This window comes from Saccoglossus kowalevskii, chromosome 17 (genome assembly GCF_978046115.1).
Source record: "Saccoglossus kowalevskii chromosome 17, keSacKowa6.1, whole genome shotgun sequence".
In the NCBI taxonomy this organism is placed as follows: Eukaryota; Metazoa; Hemichordata; class Enteropneusta; family Harrimaniidae; genus Saccoglossus; species Saccoglossus kowalevskii.
The window spans coordinates 5,348,563-5,368,625 of NC_140657.1; the positions used below are offsets into that span (position 1 = coordinate 5,348,563).

Below are 20,063 nucleotides of genomic sequence, written 5' to 3' on the forward strand. Positions count from 1 at the left end.
GAACTTGAATGATCCGCATATCTGTATCAACTTTGCCCGCATCTTTGCAGACTATCTATGTAACTTGATAAAATGTGTTCACAAATTTACAGACAATCCACATAACGTTATTGGTTTTGCAGATTCTACACGTAATTGTATTAACTTTGTTGAGCAACCACCTAAATTTATCAAATTACAGGTTATCCTAATAACTCTGTCAACTTTGCTCGCAACTTTAAAAACTATCCATGTAACTTGATCAATTTTGCAGACTATGTACGTAACTTAATACTGTATGCACAAAACTTCAAATTGCCATTCCTCTTCGCAAATTCATCAACTTTGCAGACTATCCGCATAACTTTATCAACTTTGCAGACTATCCGCATAACTTTATCAACTTTGCAGACTATCCGCATAACTTTATCAACTTTGCAGACTATCCGCATAACTTTATCAACTTTGCAGACTATCTACATAACTTCATCAGCATTGCAGACTATCTACATAACTTCATCAGCATTGCAGACTATCTACATAACTTCATCAGCATTGCAGACTATCCGCGTAACTTCATCAGCATTGCAGACTATCTACATAACTTCATCAGCATTGCAGACTATCTACATAACTTCATCAGCATTGCAGACTATCTACATAACTTCATCAGCATTGCAGACTATCTACATAACTTCATCAGCATTGCAGACTATCTACATAACTTCATCAGCATTGCAGACTATCTACATAACTTCATCAGCATTGCAGACTATCCGCATAACTTCATCAGCATTGCAGACTATCTACATAACTTCATCAGCATTGCAGACTATCTACATAACTTCATCAGCATTGCAGACTATCTACATAACTTCATCAGCATTACAGACTATCCGCGTAACTTCATCAGCATTGCAGACTATCTACATAACTTCATCAGCATTGCAGACTATCTACGTAACTTCATCAGCATTGCAGACTATCTACATAACTTCATCAGCATTGCAGACTATCTACATAACTTGATCAAATTTGTTCACAATTTTGTAGACTATATAAACCTAATGTATTAACTTTGCAGACTATACACGCCACGTACTTTGAGAACTTGAATGATCCGCATATCTGTATCAACTTTGCCCGCATCTTTGCAGACTATCTATGTAACTTGATAAAATGTGTTCACAAATTTACAGACAATCCACATAACGTTACTGGTTTTGCAGATTCTACACGTAATTGTATTAACTTTGTTGACCAACCACCTAAATTTATCAAATTACAGGTTATCCTAATAACTCTGTCAACTTTGCTCGCAACTTTAAAAACTATCCTTGTAACTTGATCAATTTTGCAGACTATGTACGTAACTTAATACTGTATGCACAAAACTTCAAGTTGCCATTCCTCTTCGCAAATTCATCAATTTTGCAGACTATCCGCATAACTTTATCAACTTTGCAGACTATCCGCATAACTTTATCAACTTTGCAGACTATCCGCATAACTTTATCAACTTTGCAGACTATCCGCATAACTTTATCAACTTTGCAGACTATTCGCATAACTTTATCAACTTTGCAGACTATCTGCATACCTTTATCAACTTTGCAGACTTTCGAAATGGTATTAACTTTGTTTGTCCATCTAACTTCATCAACTTTTAAGACTATCAACGTAGCTTCATTATCTTTATTATCTCCATTATCTGGGTAACTTTATCAACTTTGCAGACTATGCACGTAACTGTATCAACTTTGCACGCAACTTTGCAGAATATCCACGTAATGTTATCAACTTTGCAGACTATCCACCTAGCTTTATCAACTTTCCTCACAACTTTTCAAACTATCCAGGTAGCCTCATCAATTTTGCATGCAACTTTGCAGACTATCCACGTGACTTTATTTTCTTGCATGCATTTTGCAGACATCCTTGCAACTTTGTCAACTTTGCTGACTATCAACATAATTTCATCATTTTTGCACGCAGCTTTTCAGATTATCCACCTAATTTCATCAACTTTGAGGTTTATTCACGCAACGTTATTTACTTTGCTCGCAACTTTACTGAATTCAACAGTAACTTCATTAAGGTAGAGATGCAGTTTACTTGACAGGTACTTTAATTAGTTACTTAGAAAACCATGACCTCCCTTGTCCACAAAACTATATATTTTCGGAAAGCTTATTGTATGAATTTTAAAGTTTTGTTAGTATTTTATTTCTATGGACACTGTAGTTTGAAATATGCAGAAAAATGTGCTTTTTTGGTAAAAAGTGATTTTAAAAAAATTAGCTTCTAAACCATGCTTCTGTTTTCTGTCAAAATTGGTTTATGGGTACATCTATTTACTATGAAGAAAGTGCCATCTTGAAAACTGACTACCAGTTGTCTTGTTAAAATCTTGTTAAGCATTCAATAGAGAGAATGTTTGCACCTGTTATCTATATTTTAAAATCGTTTTTTGAGTATGTTCCACTATTCACAATTCTACAAAATTTCAACAGTCTATAGCCAAGACTTTTTGGATAATAAAAAGCAAAAAAAAATTTCACTCCCAAGTGCCCACGAACCTGCATCTCTACCTTAAATTAACGTAGTTCCTCAATTTCACACCAATCGTACAACACATTCCAAAGTTTTTCTTGGTTGCTTGAATTCCTCATTGAGTCTGCTTTACCCAATAATCATTAAACATATCTATCAACACTCTGAACATGAGGAATCTACATTTGATAGGAGCGCATTGTACAGAAATGTTCGAATCATTACGCTTTGAAAACTAATATGTTTTTACCATTATCGGTAAGAAATATTAAACTTCCATAATTTCTGACTATTCTTGATTAAATGTACAGGTGCTGTCTTGGTCAGAGCCCAATTCGGGAATTAGGGTGTTAATTGTTTTAATTTTCTTTTCTTTCGGTGTTAACTGGGGCATTTATAGCACACGGTGTGTTGTAATATCGGATGATTATTGACACTGAGTCTGATTACACAAGTTAAAATGTTTTCTTACCATAGTTTTAAATTCGTGCATTCGTGTGCAAGATAACTTCTTTCAATTACACCGCAAGGCGACGTCTTCTGTGAACCAATCAATGACATATCAAACAAGTGTCGAGTGATGAGGTTAGGTACACATTGGCAGTGTCGGGAGATTCAAGATGATGTACCACCCACATCACGTTCGCTCATCATCTTCAGTAATTGACACACACGTCAAGTGGTTTGAAATTTAAAAAATATGACTTTAATGCGATGTAATATTCTCTATTGAATACATTGTAACTATTAACACTGTACGACGGTAGAAGAATCGATTGAATAATAATAATACATATTACATTCCGTTGTAATCCTCAGTCCAGGGCTTTACTGTTGGAAGGAAGTCATAACGAGCCCAGCACTTGTACGTAGACGGGTCTACAGCAGACATGACAGCGGTATACACAGTGGCCCTGCAATGTGAATAAAGTAATGTTATTTCCGATATGACTATATTTCTTGTATGTTGCATTTACATGATCATTGTAAAATGACATCAATAGCCAATCGAATCAAGAACATCCAATAGGCTGTATCACATGGGCATGACTCATGGGATAAATACGTGAATCATTTGATTTCTTACTATAATGATTTTGTTATTAAATTGAAGAATTTGGATATATACAATATTTCAGAGGTACATTACTTGGGGTTTGCACTCCCGTGACATGATACCAAGATCCCGTTTCAATCTCGCTCTCGCTTTTCAACTCAGAAAAATGCGAATGCGCATGCCAGGGGTAACTAGAATACTGGGATGTCCAGGTGGATCAAAATAGCTGTTCACGATATGACGGATTAAGATAACTATATTTTCCGTACATTTTTGATGTATTACATTTCTTCACTATGAATGTGGTAATACATGTTATATTGTTTTATTACAAACCACCTATGTCATGTCAGAAGGTCGTAGCATCGGTCCGCTACCTACGAGACTTGAATGGGATCTTGGCGTGATGTCAACATACAGTACTATGCGCGTTGTAAACCCGAAGTAATTTACCTCTGATTATATATATTGCTTGAATTGTTCTATTATAAGTCTTACTTATATTTCGCTCATTGTGTAAGGGATGAAAGTTATAAAAGACGAACATAACAGTATTTACATAATGTCCCTTCCCCATATACTTCACGAAATCACCGAGCAAGGATCAAATCACCCACTTTTGTAATAAGCAGCTGATTCGAAAACAAACATATATCACACAGAATGGTTTCTTGTTAACTTGCTTGACTGATCCCTGTATATAGTTTCGATCAGCCACAATCCCCACCACCAACCCAACTTGGGATCAACTCTGCTTACGATCTATAAACTGGTGGCGTGGATAGGACATCATATATGGCAGATCCGTTAACGTTTTTCTGACCAACAGCTTTCATAAGCTTATTTGCAGGGTCTCTGTAATAGACATATTTATGTATTAATGACTACATTGTATCAACAAAGAAACTCGTGAAATTTAAATAGCACCACTTGCTTCTATAGCCTGCCTGGCGAGGGGCAGCAAAGATTATCTGATAAGTTAGAGTGGATCACTTACCTTCGATCATCGCCAGCAGGGGGTGGAAGCCAATGATCGTAGTTAGTCTCAACGACGTACCACCTAAAATAGAAATAAACAACACCCGGTATTGTTAACATATGTAGTCTAACTTATTCCCCTGATTGCGTCATTAGCATGTCATGTCACTTGAAGTGCCCTGGCTCCACACTTTTCACGGACAGAGATGTATAACTGGATTGATACAAAACATAGAAATCGTAACACCGGAACGGTTTCTTGGTAGTTTGGGTTACCAATTGACTTTTAATCCCGTACAGTATTACATATACATGATTAGCGTTGTTGTAATCTGCATTAATGATGACGTCAGTAAACTGATACTTTTGTTATTATTTGTTACCTTCCATTGTCAGGGTCAAGACTCCAAACATCTTTAGCTTTCAGCCGATCACGAGTGATAACAGCGCCCTCTCCCGGTTTGACGCCGCCAACAATGTAATAGACAGGAGCGATGATCTGTCGCTTTGACAGTTTTTCCACTGCGTCGTGGTAGTTTGTCTCACTCTCAAAAACCTTCGAAAAGAAACGGTATTTGTATAAGTATTTCAGTTAAATTAGTGTTACAAACTTTAATACAACGTTAGTATCAGCTGCAATCTTCTACTTTTTGTGTAATTGTGATTACGATCATTTATAATTCGGATTATAATAAATGTTTTGCTCTCGTAAAAATAGTTCCTACCTCTCTTGGCAGGAAACTTGAGAACGAAGCGCCCCCTATAAATAGGGCATTGAAGGCTTCCAGTGCGTTTTTCCACCAGTCGGCTTTGGATCCGGAGCCTAAGGAAATGTACATAAGAACAGTGATATGAATACACAAATGGTTAGTGACATTGTCGCAAATTGTTACAAATCAAATATGCTATGTCTTATTGCATTCTTGTATGTTCAGTAAACTGACATGTGATGGCGCTGTTGCGTTTTACCTCTGGCATCAACAGTGATGCTAAATGCGTTGGGTCTCATGCCAGTCAACATTCCACAAAACCCAACAAATGTAGTTCCTGTATAAATCACCTGAAATAATAACAGCACTACTTTTGAAAAAAGTCCAAACCGATTTGAAGAGAAATTAAAAAACAATATTTTGTTATTTGATGTGCACGAACATGAGTTAAGGGACGATGAAATAAACAATATTTACTTTTCCATTACGTGTGACGTCAGCAATTATTGTCATATTTCTAAGAGCATCCACAAAACCGTAGTCCATATTACGTCCATGCCAAATCTGACCGTTTGAGTTCTGCGCAACGATACTGGTACAAAACCTGTTAAAAAAAATGTTCCTGAATTACCCAAGATGCAATCGCCTGAATCGAAATGGTCACGGTTACGTTAGCATCGCAATGTGCACACCTGTTTTTGGCGTACTTCACAGAGCTGTTGATGCCTTCGTAATATTGTGATATGAACTAATTTACATGAAATCCATGCCTAGGCTAATGTATCGAAATTGCTGCAAGGTGTTCTTATTTGAATTTCTTGTGAAAACGAAACGTGTTCTCTTCCTACTCACGTCATAAATTCATATACCAAGTTCAATGCGATGACGTCAGCTAATTTGAGTCCAGTGGTCTTTGCAAATCCTTCCATTTCTTGCCTATAGGGGCTTGGTATTAGACGATCCGCGGCATTTGCGATAGTTTCCAATATTGGGATAACTGCTTCCGGTAAATAGTCTCTATAAGGAGAAATACACATACAACGTGTTTAATGACATCACATTTTGCAGTTTTACAACTAGTAGTATGTATCACTTACGTAATGAGGTTCGTTGTCTTATCATATACCTCGTATTCTCGGGAGCAGAGCTACGTCACAGAGCGTTCTACGTTACTATGTATTTCTATGAGCTTTGCGCAAGCTCAGTGGAACGCTGGACGAAGAGCCGGTGAAAACATATTGAGCAACTAAATGTATATACTAGTATGTTTCACATGTAGGGACTACACTGTTCAGGAGAATCTCAACAACTATCGCCAGATCCCAGAAAAGTGTTCTAAGTTCTTCGTGTAATTAGGTGTTCGTATGCAAGGGATTTTCCGCTTAAAAACGACGAATGCGGCCGAATTTTGTTAGCGGTTTGGCTAACAGTAATAGGTCCTGATTTGTAGGAATCTAAAAAAACACGTTTTGCAACTTTTTACTTATTTAGTTTAATGTCGTATTCAAGATGGCTGCCCCATATCGTAAAGAACGGTAAATTGATCGCATTATTAACTACATGACATATATTAAAACTGTTAAAGGGCGACAGTCGTCGTGCCGCGTTCTGTTCGTTATGGAACTCATAGCGACGTATACAACGCGTGTAAAATACATTGTTTATTTACATGAAATTCGTACACGCGCTGCGCGACGTCCACCGCGCTTTAATTTATAAACTGGATAAGCTTTTGCGGCCCACGTAAGCTCGGACGCTTTAACCGTACGACCTCGAGCATGTTTGCAGTTTAGCTACATCGGTACTGTGTTTATCGAGCACGATACTCGGTGTTGTACCATTTATTTACAAACCAAAGATCAGCATATTATATTGTTATATTTATATTTATGGTAATTATATGCAACAGTTGTGACCTATATAATGGGAAAGATGTATTATAGTATTTACATATTATGCAACAAAATAGGGCTGTGTTACAGCCGGCGTCTTTATTGACCTAACAAAACTTTGATACAATAGATCATAAGATTCTTCTTGACAAATTATGGCATTATGTAATTAAGAGGATTCCTCGTTCCTGGATTCGTAGCTACCTGAAAAAACGCCTATCAGTTGACGGCACGATATCAACACTAGACACGTCCAAAGCGGATCACCTCAAGTATCTATTCTAGGCCCAATTATATTTCTACACTGCGTTAAGGACATTAATAAATCTAGTAAATGCATTCAATTTGTTAGAGTATTTCGAGACGACACACTCATCTTTAAATTTCCAAAACCTAATATTACTAACTTCAGCGATGAAAATAATGACCCTGAAAATAGTATTGATTGGTTCAATGCCAATAAACTGACCATCAATGTAGACAAAACTAAATATATGAATTTGAAAACTTCCAAAAAAATAAATTACTGGTATCTCGATAGAGGGCGCTTCGTCGGTCATTTCCTTAGGTGTCAGTATTGACCTTTCCCTGACCTGGAAATCACATATTGCAAACGTTGTCAAGACAGACAGTACCAAGGTTGGTGTGCTATCGCGCATTCCGCCAATACAATTCTTTAATCCACCCACGTTAAACTTTCTGTATCGAAACCTGGGGAAATACTTATCCGAGCCTACAACTACAAATAAATAAAAGCTACTCGCCTGATCACTTTTTCCAATTATTCATCTGCGGCTCCCCTCTCTCGTCAGCTTGGCATTCTCAATATTTAAAAACTCTACGAAATACAAACATTCTTTGCTCGTCTTTGACCTTTGACCTTAAACGTGACCGTTTCACCCACACTAGGCTATTATGCAGAATACATGTACCATACCTACAATACCAAATCTGTGATACAACGGGTTTGTCGCACAGACGATTGGGTCTATCAACTTCCATGTCATGATGGGTTATCAGTTTATTTATATTATGCGTACACTTTGACGCCCACGCTTCGTTATTTACATTCAATGCGCCTATCCGAATTTATTCAGCAATTGATCCGTATACTTACTTACGAAACTTACTTGAACCCAATAGTATTTATTTATTTATTTATTTATTTATTTATTTATTTATTTATTTATTTATTTATTTATTTATTTATTTATTTATTTATTTATTTATTTATTTATTTATTTATTTATAATTCAATTTGCTGCATGATATGTAAATATTATAAACACTCTTATGATTATACAACACGCAAATTCCATAAATATAAATAAAGAATATAATACGTTGATCTATGGTTTGTAAAAAAAAATGCTGGCACACCAACATTTTTTTATAGAATTGAACCGTTATAATTTTATACATATTCATATTATGTACATATCTATTTGTCTATATATAATTGGATTATTAAAAAAAAGCAATATGTTAACTGTTGATTTCTACTTGAATATCATTATTTATTAATAATGAAAATCACAATGTTGTTTGCGCCATTAAACAAAATACTCGGAAATCCTCAAAATCCAGCAAGAGGGGTTGGGTTACTGTAATATTCACCGAAGTTTTAAGTTTTCAACAAAAATGCGTGTTTTGAGTAATTTACAATTAGTTCCTATGGCAGAAACATTCGATCATATTTAAAAGTGTTTGGTGATCTATGCTAAATAATGTGTAGTGTTACGAAAAATTGGATAATTTTGAATACCGGTATAAGTTATCCATAGAATAATGTGGTTTATTTTGCATATAGTAGCGTACTACCTTCATCCATAAACCGTTATGTAAACTTGAATAACGGAACGCTATAAAGTGCGTTCAAAAGGTTCAACTAAATTTTAACATTGTTTATACGTAATTGTGACTGGACACTCTGGACTTTGTTTGTTTTGTTTGCTAGTCTGTGTGCTTTGATTTTATTGTTCCATTGTATCTAAATTTTATTCTAAAATAGGTGTATTTTTACTTACTAAAATCATTAATATTATTATCATCACACCTACACATATGTGAATACTTACTGCAGTGTCTCGTTGAGGAAGTGTTGTAAAAGTTTATCATCCCAATCTTTGACAATGTGGTCCCATCTCTTCTCGGGCGGAGTGTCCAAATCAAATCTATAACGAGGCGCTGCTACTGTATGGTTCCGTTCCCCCTGTACGAGACCCATCCAAATCACTAAAATGACGATACCTTTCCACATTTCAGCAGGAAATCTTTGAAAGCAAATTTCAATGTTTCTCTGTATATTAATTAAATAACAACGCCACGCCCAGTCTCTTAAACATGTACTGTTTATTTAGGCCGTGCACATCTAAATCACAGATAAGATAAAATAGACATGCGCACTGGCAGCTAGTGCCATCAGGTCATAGTTCAGTTATATATTTTTCTCCTTGTACTTTGTGACCAATCCGGGAATTGTTTTAGAGTCAATAAGTAAATATAATGCACATTAACGCTATATTCCAAAGATATACACTAAGCAGCCCCGCCTACAACCCCAGTTCATTAACCTAATGACCAACAAAAATCCACAAACTGTTAGAAATTGTGCTAAATATTTATTTTATTCTTTTCTTAATAGAGAAACGTTGTTAGAGGAAGCAATTCTTAATGATATCTAACTATGTGTAACCTGTGACTGCATATACTAGTGATGTATCTTTGAGTGTAATTAGGGCCGGCGGCCTATGGTACTTTGGAAATAAACATTATTATTATTATTAACGCTGCAGCGATGGTCTGCACCAGGCCTGGGTCTGCACTGAATTCGCGTTGCCCCTCGGCTGCGGTGGATTTTACAGATTGAGGGTGCCCCCTAAACAACTTTAGCTTGTTGTTCCTTGCTGTACATCGACAACAACCAATCAGCGTAGCCCTTACATTAGAAAGTTTGGATTAGTATGTGTACTCAAAGACTACTCGTATAGAGAAGTCTTTGGTGTAATATAAATATGTGTCAGGAACAATAGGTGTTATATGTGCGTTTTATACTTGTTTTAACCATTCACTTACAATATGTTAGTTGTAAATGCAACCACCGTCCCCAACGAGGGACTGTGATGCAACATACCACGTTTCACGTATTTTTTTTAAATATCACTTTTTATCCCGAATTACAGTGTTGCATTGTTACCGATCTGTTTATATTACGTCATCTGTTTTGGTTGTTGGCAATGCATTCATGTTTTTCTTCATTTCTAGTAAAGGTTAACAGATTTTCAATGTATTCTCCTATGATTTGTATGTTTCACGGTTTTCAGACTGTAACATGTCTTTCAGTCATAATTTCATGTACATATTATACATTACACGGTTACATTATACGTGCTATGACTAATTTTGAAACATTTGGCACACCATACCACCACAACAGAAAGTAAACATAGTTGAACTCTGGTGACCTTGCCCTTTGTTATATAATATAATTCCCTTTATCATAGTTTGTTTCAATATAAATATGCATTGTCATAATTAATTTTGAATACAAACAAGTTTGGGGGTTGAACCAACAGTGGGGAATCAGTCTACCGAATGTCCTTAAAAGATGTAAATATCTTACAAAAACATGCCTTATTTGTTTAATTATTTTAAGGAACATAATTTCCAGCTTTATTCAAAGTAATTCAGATATTTTAGAATAAAAACAAATGTCTCATTGCAAAAAAAGTGCTGCATTTAGATGTGAATAGATTCATAAAACATGCAAGATAACAGAAAAATTTAGCTGGCTTTAGTCCAAGTATTTTGTACAGGTGTCTGTCAAAAATTAATGATTCACTGAGACAAATATGAACTGCCTCATTGTGTGACTACTGTATTATATGAAAAGTAAAATAAAACACCCTTTATGAATAGCTATCATGTTGCAAGCTCTGCTTTGTATGCAAATCAACTTAAATAGTTGGTGTCCAGTGGAGGGAGAAGTCAACAGTACTGTTGCCTCCTGAGAATCTACATCTTCAAACACTGCAATCTTTGAAGTGCGTTTTTAAACTAGTATTATAAAAACTCTATCATTCTGTTCTAATAGCTGAAACATATTCCTGTGAGTTTTCATTTGTCGAATGAACTGTTTGTCAAATACAGAATACATATATTTTAGAATAATTTTCTTTTTAAAATGTGGATGAAATGTTTTGCTTTTAATGTATTTTTTATGTATTGTTTTTGATTTGATAACTTTGAACTAAACAGATTTTCTATTAGCTTCAGATCTTGATCAAAGTTAGGCACCCAGTTCATAGGAGTGCGTAGATGTGACTACATGATTAGTTACGATGTATCAACTTAAAAGTGTGAACTGTCTTGGCTGCAATGCGGATCCTGTTGCTGTAATAATGTATTTAGGTTTTCAGTCCGCCGTTGTGTACATCATGATTGATATTCGAAGTTCACTCGAACGCAGTGGAAAAACCAGTAAATCAGTCATCCCATAAATTCGAAAGTCTGCTGTGCATCTCTGACTGATTATTCTTAATCGGAAATGCTTCACATCTTCTATTGATTTTGTAATATAGTTCATTTTCAATCGTCGAACAGACAATTTGAATACGGAATGCGATTCGGTGATTTGATGGAAGCTTAAAATGCTGATAAATCAATCACAACCAGATCTATGGAACTGTTCGGTGATGTTTGGCTATTTGTAAGTCGGATATCTTGCGAACACCAACGCTGTTACATTTATTAAAGTATGAATATTGAATAAAGTTAATCACACGTGGTAGCCGTGCTGTTTCCAAGTGTAACACCCATCCTCATGGTCAGCATCTTCTATTGGGGAAGCTGTGTTCATTTCAATTACGAAATGAATTTTAACAATTCAATTTTCGCTAATACGACTGTTAAAGAATCAATAGAATAAAAATATATATTATATTTCGTTGTAATCCTCAGTCCAGGGCTTTACTGTTGGGAGGAATTCATAACGAGTCCAGCACTTGTACGTAGACGGGTCTGCAGCAGACATGACAGCGGTGTACACAGTGGCCCTGCAATGTGAATAAAGTAATGTTATTTTTGTTATTAATATTTGCTGTAAGTTCCACTGACATTTCGTTGTAGAACCATATCAAATGTTGGTCCCTTGATTTATTTTCACATTGATTGTTAAATAATGGTCGATAAAATAACATTACGAAATTGAAAAATTTGGAATAATAGAACGGTAATGTCAACGCACAGGGTCAAAGGTCATGCCGCCATGAATTAATCAGATTTGTTCTACCATAATTACCACGCGAGTTTTCACCCATGGTAGTGTTAGTGTGTACGACATGAGGCGTCATAGGAGACCGGAAAACACTTACATATATGCCCCCCCCCCCAAATACATGCATGCACGTACGAACGCAGCGCAAAGGCGCTGTTTTTGAACGAGCTTCGACCCTGTTCACCAACACCATTACCATTACCACCACCTCATCAAAGCTACTTACGATCTATAAACTGGTGGCGTGGATAGGACATCATATATGGCAGTTCCGTTAACATTTTTTTGACCAACAGCTTTCATAAACTTGTTTGCAGGATCTCTGTAATAGACATATTGATGACATATTATCGTGAAATTTAAATACCACCACTTGCTTCTTTAGCCTGCCTGGCGAGGGCAGCAAACATTGTCCGATAAGTTAGAGTGATCACCTACCTTCGATCATCACCAGAAGGGGGTGGAAGCCAATGATCGTAGTTAGTCTCAACGACGTACCACCTAAAATAGAAATAAACAACACCCGGTATTGTTAACATATGTAGTCTAACTTATTCTTCCTGATTTCGTCATTAGCATGTCATGTCACTTGAAGTGCCCTGGCTCCACACATTTCACGGACACAGATATATAACTGGATTGATAAAAAAACATAGAAATCGTAACACCGGAAAGCTTTCTTGGTAGTTTGGGTTACCAATTGACTTTTAATCCCGTACAGTATTACATATACATGATTAGTGTTGTTGTAATCTGCATTAATGATGACGTCAGTAAACTGATCCCTTTAAATATTTGTTACCTTCCATTGTCAGGGTCAAGACTCCAAACATCTTTAGCTTTCAGCCGATCACGAGTTATAACAGCGCCCTCTCCCGGTTTGACGCCGCCAACAATGTAATAGACAGGAGCGATGATCTGTCGCTTTGACAGTTTTTCCACTGCGTCGTGGTAGTTTGTCTCACTCTCAAAAACCTTCGAAAAGAAACGGTATTTGTATAAGTGCTTCAGTTAAATTAGTGTTACAAACTTTGTTACAACGTTAGTATCAGCTGCAATATTCTACTTTTTGTATAATTGTGATTACGATCATTTATAATTCGGATTATAATAAATGTTTTGCTCTCGTAAAAATGGTTCCCACCTCTCTTGGCAGGAAACTTGAGAACGAAGCGCCCCCTATAAATAGGGCATTGAAAGCTTCCAGTGCGTTTTTCCACCAGTCCGCTTTGGATCCGGAGCCTAAGGAAATGTACATAGGAACAGTGATAAGAATACACAAATGGTTAGTGACATTGTGGCAAATTGTTACAAATCAAATATGCTATGTCTTATTGCATTCTTGTATGTTCAGTAAACTGACATGTGATGGCGCTGTTGCGTTTTACCTCTGGCATCAACAGTGATGCTAAATGCGTTGGGTCTCATGCCAGTCAACATTCCACAAAACCCAACAAATGTAGTTCCTGTATAAATCACCTGAAATAATAACAGCACTACTTTTGAAAAAAAGTCCAAACCGATTTGAAGTGAAATTAAAAAACAATATTTTGTTATTTGATGTGCACGAACATGAGTTAAGGGAGATGAAATAAACAATATTTACTTTTCCATTACGTGTGACGTCAGCAATTATTGTCATATTTCTAAGAGCATCCACAAAACCGTAGTCCATATTACGTCCATGCCAAATCTGACCGTTTGAGTTCTGCGCAACGATACTGGTACAAAACCTGTTAAAAAAAATGTTCCTGAATTACCCATGATGCACTGCAATCGCCTGAATCGAAATGATTACGGTTACGTTAGCATCGCAATGTGCACACCTGTTGTTGGCGAGTGTCAGCTGTTGATGCCTTCTTAATATTGTGATATGAACTAATTTACATGAAATCCATGCTTAGGCTAATGTATCGAAATTGCTGCAAGATGTTCCTTATTTGAATTTCTTGTGAAAACGAAACGTATTTTTCCACCTACTCACGTCATAAATTCATATTCCAAGTTCAGTGCAATGACGTCAGATAATTTGAGTCCAGTGTTTTTTGCAAATCCTTCCATTTCCTGCCTATAGGGGCTTGGTATTAGACGATCCGCGGCATTTGCGATAGTTTCCAATATTGGGATAACTGCTTCCGGTAAATAGTCGCTATAAGGAAAATTGGACATACAACGTGTTCAATTACATTATTATTTGGCAGTTTTACAACTGTATGTGTATGATGAAATTGTTTACGCGTATCTGTTAATCGACTTAATTAGCTGATTATTAGCGAATGGCTATGTTATGTCTGTCATCGTTTCGGCCCATTTGAGGTTCTGGACGGAACTCGACTCAGTGATTTGGAGCTAATTATGAGATAACTGTCGCTATTCGGACTACTATTTCTGACAGTTAGTATTCGTAGTTATTAATGTAGTGAACGATTAATCGAAAGATATGACGTGTTCAGTACTTAGTGTGATTGGCTGTATGATTGAAGGCCACGCCTTAGAGTCTTAATACTGCTTTGTAATTGGTTAAGGTTTTGAAAATGAATAAAGAGTTTTTAGTTGGTCTTGGCGAGTACTCCACAACAGACGCAGTCCTGTAGAGTCTTGGGGCGAGTCTTGATGCAGTCCTGGAGAGTCTTGGGGCGAGTCTTGACGCAGCCTAGAGGCAGTCTTGGGTCAGCCTTGCGATAGTCTTGGGGACTTTTTCCCAGGGCGCTGTGTCTTATAGAGTGCTCACTGACTGACTAAGACGAGAGCTGAAACGTATTTCGTTGTGTGTGTCTTATTTGACTGTAAAGCTTAAATGACTTTCCCGATCCCGTACCTCAAGGGGACGTGACATAGAGACGAGACGAGATTCCCCCCTGGCACGTGTGGAGAACCCCAGAGGAGAAAATATCCCCCTGTGATACGTGGTGGAGAATCCGGGCATTGCGTCTTATGCACATTGACATCCTGTGAAGAAAAGTGAAATGGCGAAGGTGTGTCTTTCTTGTGAACTGAACTAGCAGCTCGATGGCATAGACGACTCGGAAACTGCGCTTGACGACTAACGGCTTTACCCGAATGACACCGATGAACAACGCTGAAGACATGAAGACTTCAAAGCCCCTTCGGAAGGACCAGTATCGTATAGGACTGAATAATTAAGAATTGAGCGACATTAAAGAGGAGATGATAAAGAATGAACCGGACTAACGCGAATACAAGAGAAGAGACGCTTATAGACTTTGATTAGAACTTTAGCTATCTGTGTGTTGGTTAGAGAACCGCTCGCTGGACACTGTAACGGACACTGTAACTCAAGGACGTTGAACTCTTTTTCACAATCCCAACACTATTGTTCAGTATGTAATGTATTGCTTGCTTTTCCTATCGTTTTTCTGAACGTTTTTTTTTAGGGATATTGAATTGTATGTTATGTAAGCGCCCAGACCTTTGTTTTGAAATGATATTTAGTGACGTTCGAGGTCCTTTATAACGATTTAAGCGTGTTTCAGTGGACAAGTATTTGCAACACAGTGTTTTGGATTTTGTGAAGTTTTATGGTGGTTTAATGAGTTTATGAGTACGGAATATGATGAGAGGAATGATGCCCCCACGTGTTGTTAAGAGTTTTGAGATTTGTCGAGTACAGAGATACCGACGTTTTAAGAGTTATTGTTGTTTACGTGTTGTTTTGGAATACTTCTGACGCTTTTTGAGTTGATTTGAGTTGAGAGCACCTTTGTAACGTTTTTTAATGTCTTTTCGAGATGAGAGTGTTGTGCGCCTATATACTTATTGTTTGATAACGCATGCTTTTGTTCATGATTGACAGGTTTATATGTAACTTAGTAGTTTCTATCGTTTTAGCCTTTCCCGTCTTTTTACCAGAGGAGTAATGTTTTATGATAGCGACTTTGTCTTATGACTTTTGTTTAGATTAACGACTTCAAGGGGACGTGACATAGAGACGAGACGAGATTCCCCCCTGGCACGTGTGGAGAACCCCAGAGGAGAAGAATTTCCCCCGTGATACGTGGTGGAGAACGCCGTAAAATTGTTAAACGAAACACAAATCATGATTTAATATATCTCAGACGAAATGTGGATCACAAATAGCAATAATTATAATTCAATAAAAATAATATGACAATAGATTTGCTGTAATCTCACCAATGCAATTGTTAATTGTATTCACCACAATTGTGATGATTCAGGTTCTATACTTTAGAGAAGAAATAGGTTTATGTGAGGTTTGAGCATGCGCAGTATTAATGATTCACATTTCGTCTTGACTCAGTTGAACAGTAATTCATGGTTGTTTGATTTGCGACTTGTGAATTACCTTCAAAACAGTCCGTTAATTCACTATACCGGCCTGGTTGTCTAACTATCAGCCATACCACTTTAAATGTGTTTGTTCGCCTCGGTCTCACATCTTTTAATTACTGTAAAACATGCCATTTTAGCGAATTTGACTCGATGCATGATTTAACTGAATCTTAATTTAGTTAAAGTGTTAACAATCTCATTAGGGGAATATACTTTATTTTAAATTAGCGAAATTAGCTAAAACAACATGCTAGCTAAATAGACATGTTTTACAGTATATACATGTAATAATAGTCTGGGGGTACGCTAAAACAATAGTCCAACGTAGTTAGTTAAGTAGCTATAACCGCGCATTTGGTGTACTCTGACGGAGTTATACTGCGAATTAGGTGAGTTTATTTTTGCAGCCACATCGCGGGATGTGTAACTCATTTGGTATGATAAGACAGTGGGCAAATGACCTGTAGATATCGCACCTGATATATGTACGTATCATAGTGAACTGCGTTACATCACATTCAGAAGAATCGCTCATTCGATAGAGCGTATTCATATATACATAGTCCTGAAATAGGCCATGTTTAAAGTGATATTATGAAGGAGAGGAGGTAATGTAAGTCAATTCGATTTAGATGAACTGAATAATCACAAAAAATGAATGCATGTATTGGTTTGTGTGTCTGTGTCTGTTGGTGAGGACAAAGTAAATCACACAGGAACGGCTCAGACTTATTGTGATTCACACATTCTCTTAGGCCTAAGCACTGTCGACAGTTATTAGGAATGTTACTGGATATAACATATACATCATCTTAAAGTTTAGATATAGGGGATACGGTAATGCATATACCATACAAATGTTTGTCTAATGGACTATCTGACGGCCAATTCTACTATAATTGTCTCTGTAGACCATTCGGATTCCCTTTTGTCTGTTCATATTGAGTCATTTGAAGTTCTGAATTATCTTGCTGGAATTTTTGAGAGCAGTCACACACAAAAAATGAGCAGCCCGGTTAGCTCAGTCGTCGATAGAGCGTGTGACTTTTAATCCTAAGGTCAAGGGTTCAAACCTCTTAACGGGCGTAATATAGAATAATGGGTTACAGTTGACCAATAACATACTGAGTATTCTGTTGAGATCAGCCGGTGAAGCTCGGAAGTTTAATACTACGACCAGGCTTCAAACCGACAATCTGCTGGACAGTTTTGACAAGTCGTAATTAGAAAACTAAAACACAGATAAAAATGTCCACAAAAACAAGACGCTAAAATGAATGTGGGCGATAAATTTCCGCGAAGCGTAAATCCACCTTTAGAGTGTTAGGCGTTTGAAATGTGTTTTCAGATAAGCATTATTACGGAATATGACCTTGCTTATTTACCTATATATAAGCTTTCAGATGATATGTAAGTTGTTATACATATCTTAGTAACTTCTATATGTTGTCTGAATCGCATTTATTTTGTTTTTCTTAGTTACTACATGCTGGTCCTCTTCAATGATATCATTTTGGATGAAGAACTTTGTAAATAGTAATATAGTATTATGATAATACTGTAAATATATTTTACTTCATTTAGAATTTATTTTCGCTGAAGGGATAAAGCAGTGGATTCCGAAATAAAATCCAGCAAAATGCCCTTTTTTCTTATGTTTAAAAATCAGTAAAAATACTCTATACAAGACATCCATCTTTTCAGCGAAAATTAAGTCCAGCTAAAATAAAGTATTTTGCATTATATCACCGATGTTCAATACATCCAAATGAGTATAAGATGTGTTATGCGATATTTGTCTCTATTCTAATACGATGGCTGCGATTGGCCAAAGATTGAACCGGCTTACATGAGTGTTGTACGTCCCCACAACCGCATGAACAAATGAGGTTAACATTTCTCTTCCTTAAAATTATTGATATCGCGTTGTCAACTTTCCTCACTCTGTCTGATCCAAATATACTGCTACGGAAGGATGTGTTTTAGACTCTCATACACGTATATCAAGAATACAATTATTATACCGTGAGACAATACATCGACAATCCATGATTGCAAGCCACTGACTTAGGTAGCCATGGAAACTGAAATACATACGAGATATTCACAATCTCAGTGTTTGTTTATAATACGGCGAAATTCGCGCTGTTGTCAACAAAATGGAGTAACTAGTGCGCCTACGCATTTAGCGTTTATTTATAATAGTTATGATGATACAATCATACTACTGATAACTCCATTCAAATTATAGGTCAGTTAAAGTTTGCCTTATTTTGCAGATAAGTGTATATGGTCAAAATAAGTCATATTTTTGGTTTATGCGCGTTTCTATTAAAGACGTGTTTCTAAAAGAAAGTGGGGTATCTTGTAAACTGTTTAGTTGTGACATACCGCTAATAAGAGTATAGTTCGTTCAACCGTAATATGTACTTTGATATTGGAGATAATGAGTTCGAAGCTGATGCTTCAAAACAAAGCAAGGGTCAAAAAAGTTTCTTGACACTGTTAAACGTGTGCAGGTATACATTACATGTTTTGGGAACATTGTCTAATATTGACTATTTGAAACCAATATATACATTAAAAACGCAAGTTCTTTAAAACGCGGCGCTATTCAATTGAAAACAACCATCAATACGTTCACTGAAGTTTGTATACATATATGTGAATACTTACTTCAGTGTTTCGTTGATGAAGTGTTGTAAAAGTTTATCATCCCAATCTTTGACAATGTGGTCCCATCTCTTCTCGGGCGGAGTGTCCAAATCAAATCTATAACGAGGCGCCGCTACTGTGTGGTTCCGCTCCCCCTGTACGATACCGACCCAGATCACTAGAATTACGATGCCTTTCCACATTTTATCAAGAATCATTTACGCGGCACTGGTCTTGTCCGCTATGCAACGATGGTATGGTGTAGATTTCAGGAGGAGTGTTGGAGGATTTAAATGCAACGTACCGCCCTCATCGGCGTTTATCAAAAATAATTTACGAAGCACTGGTCTTGTCCACTGGAGGGCTCATTCCACTAATTGAATTTCCATAGACGACAATGTTAACATATGACGAGATTGCTATATGAAAATGACGAAGAAAGTTGAAAATATGGCTCAAAAATGGGAAATCAACATGCCAGTAATCAACCATATGAAAAAAACTAACATGTTGGCCAGCTCAAACTCTTGCAAATCTCAGGTAAACAAGACTGTATTTGGATTGCACCTAGAGAAATCACTGGAAAAACACCAAGATTAGAACATCCATTAACACACAGAATAAACCCACAGGTACACAGCCGCTAAGTAGTA

At 36.7% G+C, this 20,063-nt stretch overlaps 2 protein-coding genes across 2 annotated transcripts; both read right to left on the reverse strand.

Annotated features, from left to right (window-relative positions):
• Window positions 1-3,215: 3,215 nt before the first annotated feature.
• LOC102805521 (N-acylethanolamine-hydrolyzing acid amidase-like) lies at window positions 3,216-9,429 on the reverse strand. The gene is made up of 9 exons (XM_006822978.2): window positions 9,248-9,429; window positions 6,130-6,294; window positions 5,755-5,881; window positions 5,537-5,627; window positions 5,293-5,390; window positions 4,951-5,123; window positions 4,587-4,649; window positions 4,349-4,444; window positions 3,216-3,446 (listed from the first exon to the last, which is right to left on the reverse strand). The coding sequence occupies exons 1-9, from the start codon at window positions 9,427-9,429 to the stop codon at window positions 3,329-3,331; spliced, it is 1,113 nt and encodes a 370-aa protein (XP_006823041.1). The 3' UTR covers window positions 3,216-3,328.
• Window positions 9,430-12,105: 2,676 nt separating this feature from the next.
• On the reverse strand, window positions 12,106-19,613 carry LOC102805630 (N-acylethanolamine-hydrolyzing acid amidase-like). Its single transcript, XM_006822979.1, has 9 exons — window positions 19,432-19,613; window positions 14,429-14,593; window positions 14,051-14,177; window positions 13,833-13,923; window positions 13,589-13,686; window positions 13,247-13,419; window positions 12,883-12,945; window positions 12,671-12,766; window positions 12,106-12,223 (listed from the first exon to the last, which is right to left on the reverse strand). The coding sequence occupies exons 1-9, from the start codon at window positions 19,611-19,613 to the stop codon at window positions 12,106-12,108; spliced, it is 1,113 nt and encodes a 370-aa protein (XP_006823042.1).
• Window positions 19,614-20,063: the final 450 nt, after the last annotated feature.

Excerpts from the sequence above, each read along its gene's own strand:
- LOC102805521 (XM_006822978.2), bottom strand. The coding sequence starts at position 9,429 with ATGTGGAAAGGTATCGTCATTTTAGTGATTTGGATGGGTCTCGTACAG. Across the intron at positions 6,295-9,247 it reads TTCCTCAACGAGACACTGCA|AGACTATTTACCGGAAGCAG; the intron begins GTAAGTATTCAC and ends TTCTCCTTATAG. Across the intron at positions 4,445-4,586 it reads CCTGCTGGCGATGATCGAAG|AGACCCTGCAAATAAGCTTA; the intron begins GTAAGTGATCCA and ends TGTCTATTACAG.
- LOC102805630 (XM_006822979.1), bottom strand. The coding sequence starts at position 19,613 with ATGTGGAAAGGCATCGTAATTCTAGTGATCTGGGTCGGTATCGTACAG. Across the intron at positions 14,594-19,431 it reads TTCATCAACGAAACACTGAA|CGACTATTTACCGGAAGCAG; the intron begins GTAAGTATTCAC and ends TTTTCCTTATAG. Across the intron at positions 12,767-12,882 it reads CCTTCTGGTGATGATCGAAG|AGATCCTGCAAACAAGTTTA; the intron begins GTAGGTGATCAC and ends TGTCTATTACAG.